At 41.8% G+C, this 19,999-nt stretch overlaps 1 protein-coding gene across 1 annotated transcript in view; it reads right to left on the bottom strand.

Annotated features, from left to right (window-relative positions):
- LOC139751616 (uncharacterized) overlaps nt 1–19,999 on the bottom strand; it is a 111,739-nt gene that overhangs the window by 48,688 nt on the left and 43,052 nt on the right. The window contains exon 4 of the mRNA XM_071667233.1: nt 7,655–7,898. Coding sequence (XP_071523334.1) covers nt 7,655–7,898 — 244 coding nt within the window. The remainder of the gene's footprint in view (nt 1–7,654; nt 7,899–19,999) is intronic.

Below are 19,999 nucleotides of genomic sequence, written 5' to 3'. Positions count from 1 at the left end.
TCCACTGCAATACCATCCAAACCCGCTGCCTTGCCAGCTTTCATCTTCAAAGCTTTTACTACCTCTTCTCTGTTTACCAAATTATTTTCCTTAACCCACTCACTTTGCACACCACCTCGACCAAAACACCCTATATCTGCCACTCTATCATTAAACACATTCAACAAACCTTCAAAATACTCACTCCATCTCCTTCTCACATCACTACTTATTATCACCTCCCCTTTAGCCCCCTTCACTGATGTTCCTATTTGTTCCCTAGTCTTACGCACTTTATTTACCTCCTTTCAGAACATATTTTTATTCTCCCTAAAATTTAATGATACTCTCTCACCCCAACTCTCATTTGCCCTCTTTGTCACCTCTTGCACCTTTCTCTTGATCTCCTGCCTCTTTCTTTTATACATCTTCCAGTCATTTGCATTATTTCCCTGCAAAAATTGTCCAAATGCCTCTCTCTTCTCTTTCACTATTAATCTTACTTCTTCATCCCACCACTCACTACCCTTTCTAATCTGCCCACCTCCCACGCTTCTCATGCCACAAGCATCTTTTGTGCAAGTTGTCACTGCTTCCCTAAATACATCCCATTCCTCCCCCACTCCCCTTAAGTCCTTGGTTCTCACCTTTTTCCATTCTGCACTCAGTCTCTCTTGGTACTTCCTCAGTATATCTTTTTATTTTCCCTTAAAATTTAATTATACTCTCTCATCCCAACTCTCATTTGCCCTATTTTTTACCTCACACCTTTCTCTTGATCTTGTGCCTTTTTCTTTTATACATCTCCCAGTCATTTGCACGATTTCCCTACAAAAATTGTCCAAATGCCTTTCTCTTCTCTTTCACTAACAATCTTACTTCTTCATCCCACCACTCGCTACCCTTTCTAATCTGCCCACCTCGCACTTTTCTCATGCCACAAGCATCTTTTATGCAAGCCATCACTGCTTCCCTAAATATATCCTATTCCTCTCCCACTACCCTTACGTCATTTGCTCTCACCTCTTTCCATTCTGCACTCAATCTCTCCTGGTACTTCCTCACACAAGTCTCCTTTCCAAGCTCACCTACTCTCACCACTCTCTTCACCCCAACGTTCTCTCTTTTTTTCTGAAAACCTCTATAAATCTTCACCTTCACCTCCACAAAATAATGATCAGACATCCCTCTAGTTGCCACTCTCAGCACATTAACATCCAAAAGTCTCTCTTTCATGCGCCTATCAATTAACACGTAATCCAATAATGCTAATGCTCTCTGGCCATCTCTCCTACTCAAATACATATATTTACGTATATCTCTCTTTTGAAACCAGGTATTCCCAATTACCAGTCCTTTTTCAGCACACAAATCTACAAGCTCTTCACCATTTCCATTTACAACACTGAACACCCCATGTGAAAGAGAAACAAGAGGAGTTTGGATGATACTTGCAAGGAAGGAGTCCAAACAACTAGGAGATGTACAAGAGAAAGCAGGAGGAGGTCAAGAGGAAGCTGCAAGGGTTGAAAAAGAGGGCAAATGAGAGTTGGGGTGAGAAAGTAACACTATACTTTCAGGAGAATAAAAAGATGTTTTGGAAGGAGATAAATAACATGCGCAAGACAAGAACAAATGGAAACCGGAGAAGAGGGCAAGGGGAGGAAAGTGATAACAGGTAGTAATGAAGTGAGGAGATGGGGTGGGTACTTAGAAGGTTTGTTGAATGTGTTTGATGATAGAGTGGCAAATGTAGTGTGTTTTGGTCGGGGTGGTGTGCAAAGTGTAAGAGTCAGGGAGAGTTGGGTGGAAGAGAGAAAAGGTGGTGAAAGCCTTGTGCAAGATGAAAGCTGGCAAGGCAGCGGGTTTGGAAGGTACTGCAGTTGAATTTATGAAGAAAGGGGGTGACTGTGTTGTTGATTGGTCAGTAAGGATATTAAATGTCTGTATGGATCATGGTGAAATGCCTGAGGATTGGTATAAAGCATGTATAGTTGTACAAAGGCAAATGGGACAAAGATGAGTGTTCAAACTACAGAGGCAAAAGTTTATAGAGTACTCCTGGAAAATTGTATGGGAGGGTATTGATTGAGAGGGTGAAGGCATGTACAGAGCATCAGACTGTGGTTTCAGAAGTGGAAGAGGATGTGTGGATCAAATGTGATTTCTCCATGGTTGTTTGTTTATGGATGGGAGGGTAAGGGAGGTAAATGCAAGAGTTTTGGAGAGAGGGGCAAGTGTGCAGTCTGCTGGAGATGAGAAGTCATGGAAAGTGAATTAGTTGTTGCCCATCGATGATATAGCACTGGTGGCTGATTCGAGTGAGAAACTGCAGAAGTCGGTGACTAAGTTTGGAAACGTGTGTGAAAGGAGAATGTTGAGAGTAAATGTCAATTAGAGCAAGGTCATTAAGTTCAGCAGGGTTGAGGGAGAAGTTAGTTGGGATGTGAGTTTGAATGGAGAAAAATTGGAGGAAGTGAAGTGTTTCAGATATCTGGGAGTGGATTTACCAGTGAATGAAACCACAGAAGTGGAAGAGAGTCATAGGATGTGGGAGGGGCGAATGTGTGGAAAGAGAGAATGTTATCTTGGAGCGAAAATGGGTATGTTTGAAGGAATAGCAGTTCCAACAATATCATATGGTTGCAAGGCATAGGCTATAGACAAGGTTGTACGGAAGAGGATGGATGTGTTGGAAATGAAATGTTATTTTGCTTTGTCGTTGTCTCCCGCATTTGCGAGGTAGCGCAAGGAAACAGACAAAAGAATGGCCCAACCCACCCACATACACACGTATATACATACACATCCACACGCAAATACACATACCTATACATCTCAACGTATACATATATATACACACACAGACATATACATATATACACATGCACATAATTCATACTGTCTGCCTTTATTTGTTCCCATCGCCACCTCGCCACACACGAGAATAACCAACCCCTCCCCCCAAATGTGCGCGAGGTAGTGCTAGGAAAGACAACAAAGGCCACTTTCGTTCACATTTCAGTCTCTAGCTGTCATGTAATAATGCACCGAAACCGCAGCTCCCTTTCCATATCCAGGCCCCACAGAACTTTCCATGGTTTACCCTAGACGCTTCACATGCCCTGGTTCAATCCATTGACAGTACATCGACCCCAGTATACCACATCGTTCCAATTCACTCTAATCCTTGCACGCCTTTCACCCTCCTGCATGTTCAGGCCCCGATCACTCAAAATCTTTTTTACTCCATCTTTCCACCTCCAATTTAGTCTCCCACTTCTCCTCATTCCCTCCACCTCTGACACATATATCCTCTTGGTCAATCTTTCCTCACTCATTCTCTCCATGTGACCAAACCATTTCATTACACCCTCTTCTGCTCTCTTAACCACACTCTTTTTATTGCCACACATCTCTCTTACCCTATCATCACTTACTCGATCAAACCCCCTCACACCAAATATTGTCATCAAACATCTCATTTCCAGCACATCCACCCTCCTCCAAACAACTCTATCCATAGCCCACGCCTCACAACTATATAACATTGTTGGAACCACTATTCTTTCAAACATACCCATTTTTCCTTTCCAAGATAATGTTCTCAACTTCCACACATTCTTCAATGCTCCCAGAACTTTCGCACCCTCCCCCCACACTATGATTCACTTCCACTTCCATGGTTCCATCCACTGTCAAATCCACTCCCAGATATCTAAAACACTTCACTTCCACCAGTTTTTCTCCATTCAAACCTATCTCCCAATTGACTTATCCCTCAACCCTACTGTACCTAATAACCTTGCTCTTATTCACATTTACTCTCAGATTTCTTCTTTCACACACTTTACCAAACTCATTCAACAGCTTCTGCAGTTTCTCACACGAATCAGCCACCAGCACTGTATCATCAGCAAACAACAACTGACTCACTTCCTAAGCTCTTTCATCCCCAACAGACTGCATACTTGCCCCTCTTTCCAAAACTCTTGCCTTCACCTCCCTAACAACCCCATCCATAAACAAATTAAACAACCATGGATACATCACACACCCCTGCCGCAAACCTACATTCACTGAGAACCAATCACTTTCCACTCTTCCTTCACGCACACATGCCTTACATCCTCGATAAAAACTTTTCACTGCTTCTAATAACTTGCCTCCCACACCATATATTCTTAATACCTTCCACAGAGCATCTCTATCAACTCTACCATATGCCTTCTCTAAGTATTTCTCACATACATTCTTTTTTAACAAATTCAACTGTAATACCATCCAAACCTGCTGCCTTGCCGGCTTTCATCTTCTGCAAAGCTTTTACTACCTCTTCTCTGTTTACCAAATCATTTTCCCTAACCCTCTCACTTTGCACACCACCTGGACCAAAACACCCTATATCCGCCACTCTATCATCAAACACATTCAACAAACCTTCAAAATACTCACTCCATCTTCTCACATCACCACTACTTGTTATCACCTACCCACTTGCCCTCCCTCACTGAAGTTTCCATTCGTTCCCTTGTCTTGCACACTTTATTTACCTCCTTCCAAAACATATTTTCATTCTCCCTAAAATTTGATGATACTCTCTCACTCCAACTCTCATTTGCCCTCTTTTTCACCTCTTGCACCTTTCTCTTGACCTCCTGCCCCTGTCTTTTATACATCTCCCACTCATTTGCATTTATTTCCCTGCAAAAATCATCCAAATGCCTCTCTCTTCTCTTTCACTAACAACCTTACTTCTTCATCCCAACACTCACTACCCTTTCTAATCTGCCCACCTCCCATGCTTCTCATGCAACAAGCATCTTTTGCGCAAGCCATCACTGCTTCCCTAAATACATCCCATTCCTCCCCCACTCCCCTTACCTCCTTTGTTCTCACCTTTTTCCATTCTGTACTTATTCTCTCCTGGTACTTCCTCAAACAAGTCTCCTTCCCAAGTTCACTTGCTCTCACCACTCTTTTCACCCCAACATTCTCTCTTCTTTTCTGAGAACCTTTACAAATCTTCACCTTAGCCTCCACAAGATAATGATGAGACATCCCTCCAGTTGCACCTCTCAGCACATACACATCCATTCAAACTTATCTCCCAATTGACTTGACCATCAACCCTACTGTACCTAATAACCTTGCTCTTGTTCACGTTTACTCTCTGCTTTCTTCTTTCACACACTTTACCAAACTCAGTTGCCAGCTTCTGCAGTTTCTCACACGAATCAGCCACCAGCACTGTATCATCAGCGAACAACAACTGACTCACTTCCCAAGCTCTCTCATCCACAACAGACTGCATACTTGTCCCTCTTTCCAAAACTCTTGCATTCACCTCCCTAACAACCCCATCCATAAACAAATTAAACAACCATGGAGACATCACACACCCCTGCCGCAAACCTACATTCACTGAGAACCAATCACTTTCCTCTCTTCTTACACGTACACATGCCTTACATCCTCGATAAAAACTTTTCACTGCTTCTAACAACTTGCATCCCACACCAAAAATTCTTAATATCTTCCACAGAGCATCTCTATCAACTCTATCATATGCCTTCTCTAGATCCATAAATGCTACATACAAATCCATTTGCTTTTCTAAGTATTTCTCACATACATTCTTCAAGGCAAACACCTGATCCACATATCCTCTACCACTTCTGAAACCACACTGCTCTTCCCCAATCTGATACTCTGTACATGCCTTCACCCTCTCAGTTAATACCCTCCCATATAATTTCCAAGGAATACTCAACAAACTTATACCTCTGTAATTTGAGCACTCACTTTTATCCCCTTTGCCTTTGTACAATGGCACTATGCAAACATTCCGCCAATCCTCAGGCACCTCACCATGAGTCATGCATACATTAAATAACCTTACCAACCAGTCAACAATACAGTCACCCCCTTCTTTAATAAATTCCTCTGCAATACCATCCAAACCCGCTACCTTGCCAGCTTTCATCTTTGCTCATAAAACAAAGTTTGTGTAACAATGAACCATCAGAAAGCTAAGGTGCCACAACTTCAGCCACCCATGTGGACAATCTGTGGTTGTTTGGCATCATCTTCATTCCTGACTGAATTTATATGCTACTGATAGGCAATCAATTTCTTACTTATTCATACATAGGTAATTAACAGTAAAAAAATATATGAATTACCATGAGTACAATGAAAAAATAACATGTTAAAGTGTGGAATTTTCCACTTGTAACATCATTATTATATTTATTTTTTTATTATACTTTGTCGCTGTCTCCTGCGTTTGCGAGGTAGCGCAAGGAAACAGACGAAAGAAATGGCCCAACCCACCCCCATACACATGCATATACATACGTCCACACATGCAAATATACATACCTACACAGCTTTCCATGGTTTACCCCAGACGCTTCACATGCCTTGATTCAATCCACTGACAGCACGTCAACCCCGGTATACCACATCGCTCCAATTCACTCTATTCCTTGCCCTCCTTTCACCCTCCTGCATGTTCAGGCCCCGATCACACAAAATCTTTCTCACTCCATCTTTCCACCTCCAATTTGGTCTCCCTCTTCTCCTCGTTCCCTCCACCTCCGACACATATATCCTCTTAGTCAATCTTTCCTCACTCATTCTCTCCATGTGCCCAAACCACTTCAAAACACCCTCTTCTGCTCTCTCAACCACGCTCTTTTTATTTCCACACATCTCTCTTACCCTTACGTTACTCACTCGATCAAACCACCTCACACCACACATTGTCCTCAAACATCTCATTTCCAGCACATCCATCCTCCTGCGCACAACTCTATCCATAGCCCACGCCTCGCAACCATACAACATTGTTGGAACCACTATTCCTTCAAACATACCCATACATCATGTCACCACTTAAAAAGTTTCAGATTTTGGAGCATTTCAGATAAGGATGCTCAACCTGTACCAGGCTTGCATAACTGAGTTACAGTGAGGGGCAAAAGGCCATACATTTCCACACCATGCATAATAAGAGATGAGTAAGGGATGACATGGTCAAGGCATTCATGTTTTACAAAATGTTGATGATGGTGACAAAGAAGAATTTTCGAATAATGCAAAGATACAAGCAACCAAAGAAAACAAAAATTCAGAGATAACCTCATTAGAAAAGATGTAAAAAAGTACTTCTACGATATCATAGTAGAGGATGAATGGAAATAGAAAGAAATAAATCTGTAAATGGAAACAGTATAAGAAAAGTTTTAGTATAATTGAGAGAAAAAGTAGAAGGGGCCCTATGAGTGTAAAACTTCCCTACACTGCAAAACTGTAAAGAGTTAATCAAAATGACTGAAGACATGGTTAATGCAGACAGGATACAGAAATCTAACTAGTTGTATGATAGCAGAGAATTTTTAGGAGATGGGGCGACACAAGTGGGAACTCCCTCCCAATAAAATACATGTAAATAATTACGTACAGGTAATCACACACATACCATTCACTTATCACAGTATCACTTCTTCATACTTTCCTATTCCTCTCCTCAACTGTTTTTATGCCCTTTTGAGGCCTTGTTTTCTTATTCCTTAGCTTTATAATGACCCAGGTTCATTCCCAATTTCAAACACAACCCCAATACTCTGACCATCAAATATGACACCTTGCTACATAAGCCATCCCTTACCTTCTCTCTAGCAGTCTTCATATTTTCCATGGCTTTTATTTCCTTATCCTCAACACTGTTGGTCTTCTTAGCAGCCTCAGCTTTCATCTCTTCCAAGTTCTGAATGCTAGTATCCAAAATTTTCAACTGTTGTTGCAAGCCATCCCTCTGTTTGCTTCGGATGTGGATAAGGCTAGCTGTTTCCCTTAATTCTACAGCCCCCTGATGCAGTTTCTTTATGGCCTCTTCACTCATGGTTAGTGCCCTGTACATATAGTAGTAGTAGTAGTAGTAAGTGGGGTCATGCTGAGGATACTCATAAAGAGGAATGATGTGCTGCTATAAATAACAACATTCTTTCCTCAAGGCAAAGCATAAAAATTATTTCTTTATGATAATTTGCTCTTTCCTGCATAGCAAGATAATGATAAGAACAGATGATGAATGTCTATATTTGCTTACATCCATTTTCTACTTGTCTCATTTATGGACCAAAACCATAGCCTCTTATCCACAGGTAAGCTCTACAAACCTTTAAAGGTTTCCCCAGACCACTTTATATGCCTTGGTTCAGCCTCTTGACAGCACTTCACCCCCTGCATGCCACATTACCCTCCTGCATGCTCAAGCCCTCATGTCTCATCCTTCCACCTTCCTGGACTCCCCCTTCCCCTGCTCCTTCACTTCTGACATACATATTCTTTGTCAGTCTCTCTTTGTTCATTCTCTCCATTGGTCCAAACGACTTCAGTAAACCCTTTTCAGCTCTCTCAGTCATGCTAAACTTACTACCACACCTCTCTCTTACACTATCATTCCTTAAGCAATCAACCCTCTTCACACCATATATTGTCTTTGTGCATTTAATTTTGAACACATTCACACTCTGTTCCTTTGTATTCAGGACCCATGACTTACATCATTATGGCACTGTTGGGACTACTAAAGCCTGAAACAACCATCTTTGCCCTTGCTGACAGAGACCTCTCTTTTTATACAATGCTTGAAGCCTCCAGGACCGTTCTTCCCTCACCAGTTCCATGGTTTGCTTCAGTTGCCATCCTTGCATCCATTTCAAGCTATCTAAAATACACTTCTTCCACATTCTCCATTCAAATTCAAACTCAGCCTATCTCTCTCCACTGTTAGACCTCATAACCTTAACTTTCAACTTCTTCCTCTTATACACTCTCCCAAATCCAGATGCCACCCTCTGCAGTTTCTCACTTGAGTTTGCTACCACAGCTCTGCCATCTGCAAACAGTAACTAACATAAGTCAGCATCCTATTCTCCCTTTCACCCTCAGTATACTGGAGACATGCCATTCTCTCCAAGACCACATTTACCTCCTTCACCACTCCATTCATAAATATCAAATCACCAAGGTAGCATAACATAATCGTGATGCAAACTCACCTTCATTTAGAATCACTCATCCTCCTGCCTTCCTACTGATACACATGCCTTACCCTCTTGATAACAACACCTTACTGTTTCTAGTAGTTTTCTTCTCACACCATATATTCACAGCACCTTTCACAATGCACCTTAACAATACCATCATATGCTTTCTCTACAGCCATAATTGCAATATACAAATCCTTCTCATTCTCTAAGTATTTCTAAAACAAATTCTTCAAAGCGAAGACTTGGCCCACACATCCTCTACCATTCCTGAATCAGTCTCTTTGCTCTTCCTCAATGTGATGCACAGTGCATGCTACTAACCTCTCAATCCCCACTCTCTATACAACTTACCAGGCTTATACCACTGTAATTTAAGCATTCACTGCTGTTCTTGCATTTATATAATGGGACTATACAATGATTCTACCAATGCTTAGGTAATACCCTGAGCCATACATACACTGAAAATCCTGACTGACAAATCAACAACCCATTTCTAGAGTTTTCAACTGCACTCCCATCCACTCCAGCCACACTTTACTTTGAGCAGGGTTTATACTACCTCTTCTCTTTTCAGCAACCAATTCACCACAGCTCTATTCTTATCAATTTCCACCAAAAGTTATAGAATTTTTTTTGGTAAAATTTTGTAGCATTTATCAAAATTACAATTATTGTGCTTTTAATGCGATATTCATAAACTTCAAGTTATAAGAATAAAAAGAAATACCAGACAAAGAATTAATCTTTAGCATTTAACTGGTCACTATAAAGCATACAAAAATCAAATTCTACAGAAAAAAAGGTTAATTGTCACACTCTCATTTCAGTATCTGCAATGGAATTTTCTCATATTGGATTAAACATCTCCTAAAACATATCATCTTTGTTTTTTAGTAATAAACACAGATTTACAGTGGTTACTTAGCATCTAGTGTATTTTCTTAGGGTGGCATTAATTTTCCTCCCACTCAGTCTTAGATTTTCTTATCTTATACTTTATTCAAATATGAGAACAGAACTTTTGGATTCTGTTCCATGAAAAAGAGAAAGACAGGAATTGCGAATACTGAAAACAAGGAAAAGCTGATCCCCATGAAGTACTTACATTTTATGGATTCATATGCTTTAAAATGGCAAATCAGTAAATATACTTAAGGATAAGCACAGCTGCCTCTCCTTCCAACTGGAACAGTCAGCATTATCTAACTTCTCTTTCCATGAGGTGTGAACTTAGGGAGTATCGCATTGTTACTTCCAAGCTTTCATGAGTGACATGAGGTGAGGCAGTGGTAGATGAGTGGGGCTGGCATGTGAGGGGTTGACAAGGTAGTGAGGTAAGGAGGGATGAGTGGAGAGGGGTGACATAAGAGTATTTTGACAGTTAACACTTACATACAGCACAACATTTTATGAGGTAAATATAGAAATAAGTACCACACAAAAATGCCGAAAGTGATGTTGATTACAAATAAGGATGTTATTTGCAGCGCGTGCTAAAGATATGAATTACATGATACTGCAACTAAATCCCTACCCCCTAAACTATTTAACACACAAAAACAAATACTTGTTTGCCATGTCCTTCCCTCCACACAAGAGCAAATATCACCAACTCAAGGGTGACCTTTACACCTGCTAAGGTTTTTATAACAGACACCTCTTATGACCTATGTAAGTGCTAAAGGTTGCATTGAAATAGTTACGTGACCATTTCAACCACAGTTCTTCACATACTTACCCAAGAAGCTGTTAAACATTTCTAAATATAATGAATATGAAAAAGGAATATGATTTTCCAGTGGATCAATTGTTTCATGGAATACTTCATAGTTTATAACCTGAAACAAAAGTATTGCGCTTGCTATAGGGTAGTAGGTTGTTGACAACAGCCACCAAGGGTGGTACTACTGTCCCAATTGGGGAGTGTTAAAGTGGTTACCAGAACTATCTTATACTCTCCATGTCAGAATTGCTGGTCTTACTTTGTCTCATTAGAACGTGTCTACAGGATTAGTCCTACCATCTTCTTCTCACAAGCACCATACACCTACTCAAACTTTGCTTATCATTATTGCTTTTTTCACTGAAATACTCTTGCCAATTCCTGTCCACTCAAGCTTTCGTAAGTATCATCATGACAGAGTCCATCAAATCTATGGTCTTTAGTCCCCAGCATCATGGGGTGCTAAGAATCTCTGGGTTTCTGCTTGACTCTACTGCTAATGAGAGGAAGGGCTCTGGCAGTAGCAGTACCGGTCCCTTCCATGACCTTTCCCTCTCTTTCTATTCACTATACCTACATTTGTGATCTCTTTAGTAACCTCTCCTCAGTTGAACACAATCTGTCTAGTACCTCTACTAATATCTTACTTCTCTCCGAGACGCAATTGTTTAATGATGTTCTCACTCGCCCCTTTTTCATATCTAACTATAAGTTCCACTCACGATTCCGGTTCAAAGGTGGTGTTTGTGCTTATACCAAAAACAACACACCTGCTGCATGCCTCAAGGACCTTGATTTTCCCATACTTTGATGCTATGTGGCTCAAAGTCTGTCTATCACACTTTTCCACTGTTTTGCCTATTGCTCTCCTAATTCTACATATTTTATTTTCTTCTTTGACTATCTAAACTCTTGCATTGAGACTGTCACATCCTCTCATCTGCAAGCCAAGATCCTCGACCTTGGGGATTTCAATGTTTACCATAAAGAATGGTTAAATTCCTCCCATATGGATGGTGAAGGGCTTCGGATGGTGAAGGGATTGAAGCCCTCATGTTCTCCATTCTCAATGACTTAGAGCAAATTATCTCCCACCCTACCTATATTCCTCACCACTGTGACTACTCTCCTAACGTTCTGATTTTGTTTTTTACCTCTAGTCCATCTTGTTGTAAAACACAATAATGCCCCCTATTGGTTTATCTGATCACACTCTCATAAATGTATCTTTTCTAACAGCACCTCCCCCTCCAGCAGCCCCTTCTACGTGTATATACAGGCATCTCAACAAATCTGACTGGAATAACTTGCCTAACTTCTTTTCTGACTTTCCTTGGTCAAATTACTGTCTCTTATGCAGTACATGCTTCTATCTCTGCCAAATGGGAATGGAAGCATTTATCTCATCTTCCTCCAAGATGACCTTTTCATCCAATCCATAGTTCAACCACTCCTATTCTGAGGCCACACAGGAAAGGGATCAGGCATGTTAGGCTTGGAAAACTCACCTTCCTATGGCTCCCATTCAGCTTTTATCACTACCCATAATAGCTGCAAGCACATTATCCGTGAGGTGTAGCGTTTCTATGTTCAAAGGAAGTGCAATAATTTCCCCTCATCATCCACTGAGAGGTCTCTCTGGTCTTCAGCTTAAAGGCATCTCTAACAACTCCTGTCATTCTACCTTTCCTTCACTTTTCTGTTTTGACAGTACTATAGCTGTCTCCCTGGTTTCTCCTCTAACTCCATCTGGGATGACTCCAACATTCCATCACCACCTTATGCTCCTCTACTAATCCTATGCCTCTTCCCATAATCCCTTTTTGGACCAACTGAAAAGCGATTCTTATGGTCCTGATGGCATCCATCTCCATGTATTGAAGGAGTATGCCTCTGATCTCGAATCACTCCTCAACTCCCATATCCTTAGACACCTCGAAAATCACAATCTTCTCTCTGATCACCAGTTCGGCTTCCATAAAGTGAGATATACTGGTGATATTCTTTCCTACCATAATAATGCCTAGAAATCATCCCTGAAAGATTTTGGGGAGTCATGCATAGTTGCCCTTGACATATCTAAAGCTTTTGACAGGGTATGGCTTCCCTCCCTCACTTTGCCCCTTCATATTTAGCTTCCTCTCTGGCCGATCTATCTCTATGGTTGTTGAAGGATCAGCCTCCCTGCTTTTCTCCATCAACAGCAGTATCCCTCAAGGTTCTGTACTGTTCCCTACACTTTTCCTCCATATTTTTCAACGATTTCCTCTCCTCCACAAATAATCCAATGTGCTTATATGCTGACAACTCAACAGTGTATTCATCCACATCCCTCAATTCTGGTCCCTCTTCTCTTACTTGATCTGCACGTTGTCTTGACACAGCTTTCGCAAAAAAGTCAAATTTGGACAGGATATCTCAGTAAGGTACACGAAATCTTAATTCTAATGCCTGCAAGACCAAATTTCTTCCAATCTCTTTATCAAAAACTCGTCACAACTCTCGTCTCTCCTTTGATGGTTCTGTAATTCCACCTCTAAAGAACTGGGTGTCCTGCTTAGATGCCAAAATCTCTATTGAACAGTTGCTGTTTATACACGGGATTGATTCCTCCTTGTATGGAGAACTGCTCTTACCTTCAGGGTGGTTTTAGCTCTACATCCTTACTTGACAGAGTTGAGCTGAAAGCGATCCGACTTATAGGCTGTCCCTGGTTAACTTCCACACCAGACCCCCTTGCCCTATGCCACAAAGTTGGTTCACTTTCCATCTTCTATTGGTAATACTCTGGATTTTGCTCCGAGACCACGCAGTACTCGGCAGGCTCCTATGTCGTATTAGTATTGTGTGTCCATCAGCAACTCAAGGGTGAGTTGTTTTGATACCTGCTTCTTTCCCTAAACACTGAAGCTTTGAAACTCTCTACCTTCTCATCTTTTTCCCAATAACTATGACCTGGCACATTTCAAAAGACAGGTCTTTCCTTTCCATCAAAACTTGGAAATACTTTCCATGTCTTTTCTTTTTCTCTTTCAAAAATCTCTCTATATCTCAATTAAGGTCCAGTCTTGTTAGGCACTTACATCCGCGAGTGGAGCCTTAAAAAAAGAGGCATCGACATGTGATGTCACGAAAAATGGTAGGGGCAGCAAGCAACCCTTATCATGCAAATGTCGATACTATATTTGGGTGTCTAAATGTATGTGGGTGTAACCATAATGTGAGAGATAGGTAGTATGTTTGAGGAAAGGGACCTGGATGTTTTTTTGGCTCTGAGTGAAACGAAGCTCAAGGGTAAAGGGGAAGAGTGGTTTCTGAATATCTTGGGAGTAAAGTCAGGGGTTAGTGAGAGGACAATAGCAAAGGAAGGAGTAACACTACTCCTGAAACAGGAGTTGTGGGAGTATGTGATAGAATGTAAGAAAGTAAATTCTAGATTAATATGGGTAAAACTGAAAGCTGATGGAGAGAGATGGGTGATTATTGGTGCATATGCACCTGGGCATGAGAAGAAAGATCATGAGAGGCAAGTGTTTTGGGAGCACCTGAATGAGTGTGTTAGTGGTTTTGATGCACAAGACCGAGTTTTAGTGATGGGTGATTTAAATGCAAAGGTAAGTAATGTGGCAGGTGAGGGAATAATTGGTATACATGGGGTGTTCAGTGTTGAAAATGGAAATGGTGAAGAGCTTGTAGATTTATGTGCTGAAAAAGGACTGGTGATTGGGAATACCTGGTTTAAAAAGCAAGATATACATAAGTATACGTATGTAAGTAGGAGAGATGGCCAGAGAGCGTTATTGGATTACGTGTTAAATGACACGCGCATGAAAGAGAGACTTTTGGATGCTAATGTGCTGAGAGGTGCAACTGGAGGGATGTCTGATCATTATCTTGTGGAGGCGAAGGGGAAGATTTGTAGGGGTTTTCAAAAGAGAAGAGAGAATGTTGGGGTGAAGAGGGTGGTGAGAGTAAGTGAGCTTGGGAAGGAGACTTGTGTGAGGAAGTACCAGGAGAGACTGAGTACAGAATGGAAAAAGATGAGAACAAAGGAGGCAACGGGAGTGGGGGAGGAATGGGATCTATTTAGGGAAGCAGTGACGGCTTGCACAAAAGATACTTGTGGCATGAGAAGCGTGGGAGGTGGGTTGATTAGAAAGTGTAGTGAGTGGTGGGATGAAGATGCAAGATTATTAGTGAAAGAGAAGAGAGAGGCATTTGGATGATTTTTGAAGGGAAAAAATGCAAATGAGTGGGAGAAGTATAAAAGAAAGAGACAGGAAGTCAAGAGAAAGGTGCAAGAGGTGAAAAAGAGGGCAAATGAGAGTTGGGGTGAGAGAGTATCATTAAATTTTAGGGAGAATAAAAAGATGTTTTGGAAGAAGGTAAATAAAGTGCGTAAGACAAGGGAGCAAATTGGAACTTCAGTGAAGTAACAAGTAGTGGTGATGTGAGAAGGAGATGGAGTGAGTATTTTGAAGGTTTGTTGAATGTGTTTGATGATAGAGTGGCAGATATAGGGTGTTTTGGTCGAGGTGGTGTGCAAAGTGAGAGGGTTAGGGAAAATGATTTGGTAAACAGCTTTGTAAAAAGCTTTGTGGAAGATGAAAGCCGGCAAGGCAGCAGGTTTGTATGGTATTGCAGTGGAATTTATTAAAAAAGGGGGTGACTGTATTGTTGACTGGTTGGTAAGGTTATTTAATGTACGTATGATTTATGGTGAGGTGCCTGAGGATTGGCGGAATGCTTGCATAGTGCCATTGTACAAAGGCAAAGGGGATAAGAGTGAGTGCTCAAATTACAGAGGTATAAGTTTGTTGAGTATTCCTGGTAAATTATATGGGAGGGTATTGACTGAAAGGGTGAAGGCATGTACAGAGCATCAGACTGGGAAAGAGCAGTGTGGTTTCAGAAGTGGTAGAGGATGTGTGGATCAGGTGTTTCCTTTGAGGAATGTATGTGAGAAATACTTAGAAAAGCAAATGGATTTGTATGTAGCATTTATGGATCTAGAGGCATATGATAGAGTTGATAGAGATGCTCTGTGGAAGGTACTAAGAATATATGGTGAGGGAGGCAAGTTGTTAGATGCATTGAAAAGTTTTTATCGAGGATGTAAGGCATGTGTATGTGTAGGAAGAGAGGAAAGTGATTGGTTCTCAGTGAATGTAGGTTTGCGGCAGGGGTGTGTGATGTCTCCATGGTTGTTTAATTTGTTTATGGATGGGGTTCTTAGGGAGGTGAATGCAAGAGTTTTGGAAAGAGGGGCAAGTATGAAGTCTGTTGTGCGTGAGAGAGCTTGGGAAGTGAGTCAGTTGTTGTTTGCTGATGATACAGTGCTGGTGGCTGATTCATGTGAGAAACTGCAGAAGCTGGTGACTGACTTTGGCAAAGTGTGTGAAAGAAGAAAGTTAAGAGGAAATGTGAATAAGAGCAAGGTTATTAGGTACAGTAGGGTTGAGGGTCAAGTCAATTGGGAGGTAAGTTTGAATGGAGAAAAACTGGAGGAAGTAAAGTGTTTTAGATATCTGGGAGTGGATCTGGCAGCGGATGGAACCATGGAAGCGGAAGTGAATCATAGGGTGGGGGAGGGGGCGAAAATCCTGGGAGCCTTGAAGAATGTGTGGAAGTCGAGAACATTATCTCGGAAAGCAAAAATGGGTGTGTTTGAAGGAATAGTGGTTCCAACAATGTTGTATGGTTGCGAGGCGTGGGCGATGGATACAGTTGTACGCAGGAGGATGGATGTACTGGAAATGAGATGTTTGAGGACAATGTGTGGTGTGAGGTGGTTTGATCGAGTAAGTAACATAAGGGTGAGAGAGACGTGTGGAAATAAAAAGAGCATGGTTGAGAGAGCAGAAGAGGGTGTTTTGAAATGGTTTGGGCACATGGAGAGAATGAGTGAGGAAAGATTGACCAAGAGGATATATGTGTCGGAGGTGGAGGGAACGAGGAGAAGTGGGAGACCAAATTGAAGGTGGAAAGATGGAGTGAAAAAGATTTTGTGTGATCGGGGCCTGAACATGCAGGAGGGTGAAAGGCGGGCAAGGAGTAGAATGAATTGGATCGATGTGGTATAACGGGGTTGACGTGCTGTCAGTGGATTGAATTAGGGCATGTGAAGCGTCTGGGGTCGACCATGGAAAGTTGTGTGGGGCCTGGATGTGGAAAGGGAGCTGTGATTTCGGGCATTATTGCATGACAGCTAGAGACTGAGTGTGAACGAATGGGGCCTTTGTTGTCCTTTCCTAGTGCTACCTCGCACACATGAGGGGGGAGGGGGATGATATTCCATGTGTGGCGAGGTGGCGATGGGAATGAATAAAGGCAGACAGTGTGAATTGCGTGCATGGGTATATAGGTATGTGTCTGTGTGTATATATATGTGTACATTGAGGCGTATAGGTATGTATATTTGCGAGTGTGGACGTGTATGTATATACATGTGTATGGGGTTGGGTGGGGCCATTTCTTTCATCTGTTTCCTTGCGCTACCTCGCAAACGCGGGAGACAGTGACAAAGCAAAATAAATATATATAAACAAATATAATTTATTTTATTATTATACTTTGTCGCTGTCTCCCACGTTTGCGAGGTAGCGCAAGGAAACAGACGAAAGAAATGGCCCAACCCACCCCCATACACATGTATATACATACGTCCACACACGCAAATATACATACCTACACAGCTTTCCATGGTTTACCCCAGACGCTTCACATGCCTTGATTCAATCCACCGACAGCACGTCAACCCCGGTATACCACATCGCTCCAATTCACTCTATTCCTTGCCCTCCTTTCACCCTCCTGCATGTTCAGGCCCCGATCACACAAAATCTTTTTCACTCCATCTTTCCACCTCCAATTTGGTCTCCCTCTTCTCCTCGTTCCCTCCACCTCTGACACATATATCCTCTTGGTCAATCTTTCCTCACCCATTCTCTCCATGTGCCCAAACCACTTCAAAACACCCTCTTCTGCTCTCTCAACCACGCTCTTTTTATTTCCACACATCTCTCTTACCCTTACGTTACTCACTCGATCAAACCACCTCACACCACACATTGTCCTCAAACATCTCATTTCCAGCACATCCATCCTCCTGCGCACAACTCTATCCATAGCCCACGCCTCGCAACCATACAACATTGTTGGAACCACTATTCCTTCAAACATACCCATTTTTGCTTTCCAAGATAATGTTCTCGACTTCCACACATTCTTCAAGGCCCCCAGAATTTTCGCCCCCTCCCCCACCCTATGATCCACTTCCGCTTCCATGGTTCCATCCGCTGCCAGATCCACTCCCAGATATCTAAAACACTTCACTTCCTCCAGTTTTTATCCATTCAAACTCACCTCCCAATTGACTTGACCCTCAACCCTACTGTACCTAATAACCTTGCTCTTATTCACATTTACTCTTAACTTTCTTCTTCCACACACTTTACCAAACTCAGTCACCAGCTTCTGCAGTTTCTCACATGAATCAGCCACCAGCGCTGTATCATCAGTGAACAACAACTGACTCACTTCCCAAGCTCTCTCATCCCCAACAGACTACATACTTGCCCCTCTTTCCAAAACTCTTGCATTTACCTCCCTAACAACCCCATCCATAAACAAATTAAACAACCATGGAGACATCACACACCCCTACCGCAAACCTACATTCACTGAGAACCAATCACTTTCCTCTCTTCCTACACGTACACATGCCTTACATCCTCGATAAAAACTTTTCACTGCTTCTAACAACTTTCCTCCCACACCATATATTCTTAATACCTTCCACAGAGCATCTCTATCAACTCTATCATATGCCTTCTCCAGATCCATAAATGCTACATACAAATCCATTTGCTTTTCTAAGTATTTCTCACATACATTCTTCAAAGCAAACACCTGATCCACACATCCTCTACCACTTCTGAAACCACACTGCTCTTCCCCAATCTGATGCTCTGTACATGCCTGCACCCTCTCAATCAATACCCTCCCATATAATTTACCAGGAATACTCAACAAACTTATACCTCTGTAATTTGAGCACTCACTCTTATCCCCTTTGCCTTTGTACAATGGCAATATGCACGCATTCCGCCAATCCTCAGGCACCTCACCATGAGTCATACATACATTAAATAACCTTACCAACCAGTCAACAATACAGTCACCCCTTTTTTAATAAATTCCACTGCAATACCATCGAAACCTGCTGCCTTGCCGGCTTTCATCTTCCGCAAAGTTTTCACTACCTCTTCTCTGTTTACCAAATCATTTTCCCTAACCCTCTCACTTTGAACACCACCTCGACCAAAACACCCTATATCTGCCACTCTATCATCAAACATTCAACAAACCTTCAAAATACTCACTCCATCTCCTTCTCACATCACCACTACTTGTTACCACCTCCCCATTTGCGCCCTTCACTGAAGTTCCCATTTGCTCCCTTGTCTTACGCACTTTATTTACCTCCTTCCAGAACATCTTTTTATTCTCCCTAAAATTTAATGATACTCTCTCACCCCAACTCTCATTTGCCCTTTTTTTCACCTCTTGCACCTTTCTCTTGACCTCCTGTCTCTTTCTTTTATACATCTCCCACTCAATTGCATTTTTTCCCTGCAAAAATCGTCCAAATGCCTCTCTCTTCTCTTTCACTAATACTCTTACTTCTTCATCCCACCACTCACTACCTTTTCTAGTCAACCCACCTCCCACTCTTCTCATGACACAAGCATCTTTTGCGCAATCCATCACTGATTCCCTAAATACATCCCATTCCTCCCCCACTCCCCTTACTTCCATTGTTCTCACCTTTTTCCATTCTGTACTCAGTCTCTCCTGGTACTTCCTCACACAGGTCTCCTTCCCAAGCTCACTTACTCTCACCACCCTCTTCACCCCAACATTCACTCTTCTTTTCTGAAAACCCATACAAATCTTCACCTTAGCCTCCACAAGATAATGATCATACATCCCTCCAGTTGCACCTCTCAGCACATTAACATCCAAAAGTCTCTCTTTCGCACGCCTGTCAATTAACACGTAATCCAATAACGCTCTCTGGCCATCTCTCCTACTTACATAAGTATACTTATGTATATCTCGCTTTTTAAACCATGTATTCCCAATCATCAGTCCTTTTTCAGCACATAAATCTACAAGCTCTTCACCATTTCCATTTACAACACTGAACACCCTATGTATACCAATTATT

Source organism: Panulirus ornatus, chromosome 11 (assembly GCF_036320965.1).
Source record: "Panulirus ornatus isolate Po-2019 chromosome 11, ASM3632096v1, whole genome shotgun sequence".
Taxonomy (NCBI): domain Eukaryota; kingdom Metazoa; phylum Arthropoda; class Malacostraca; order Decapoda; family Palinuridae; genus Panulirus; species Panulirus ornatus.
Note: the sequence above shows the minus strand (reverse complement) of the source record. Positions and strands in the feature narration are given on the sequence as shown.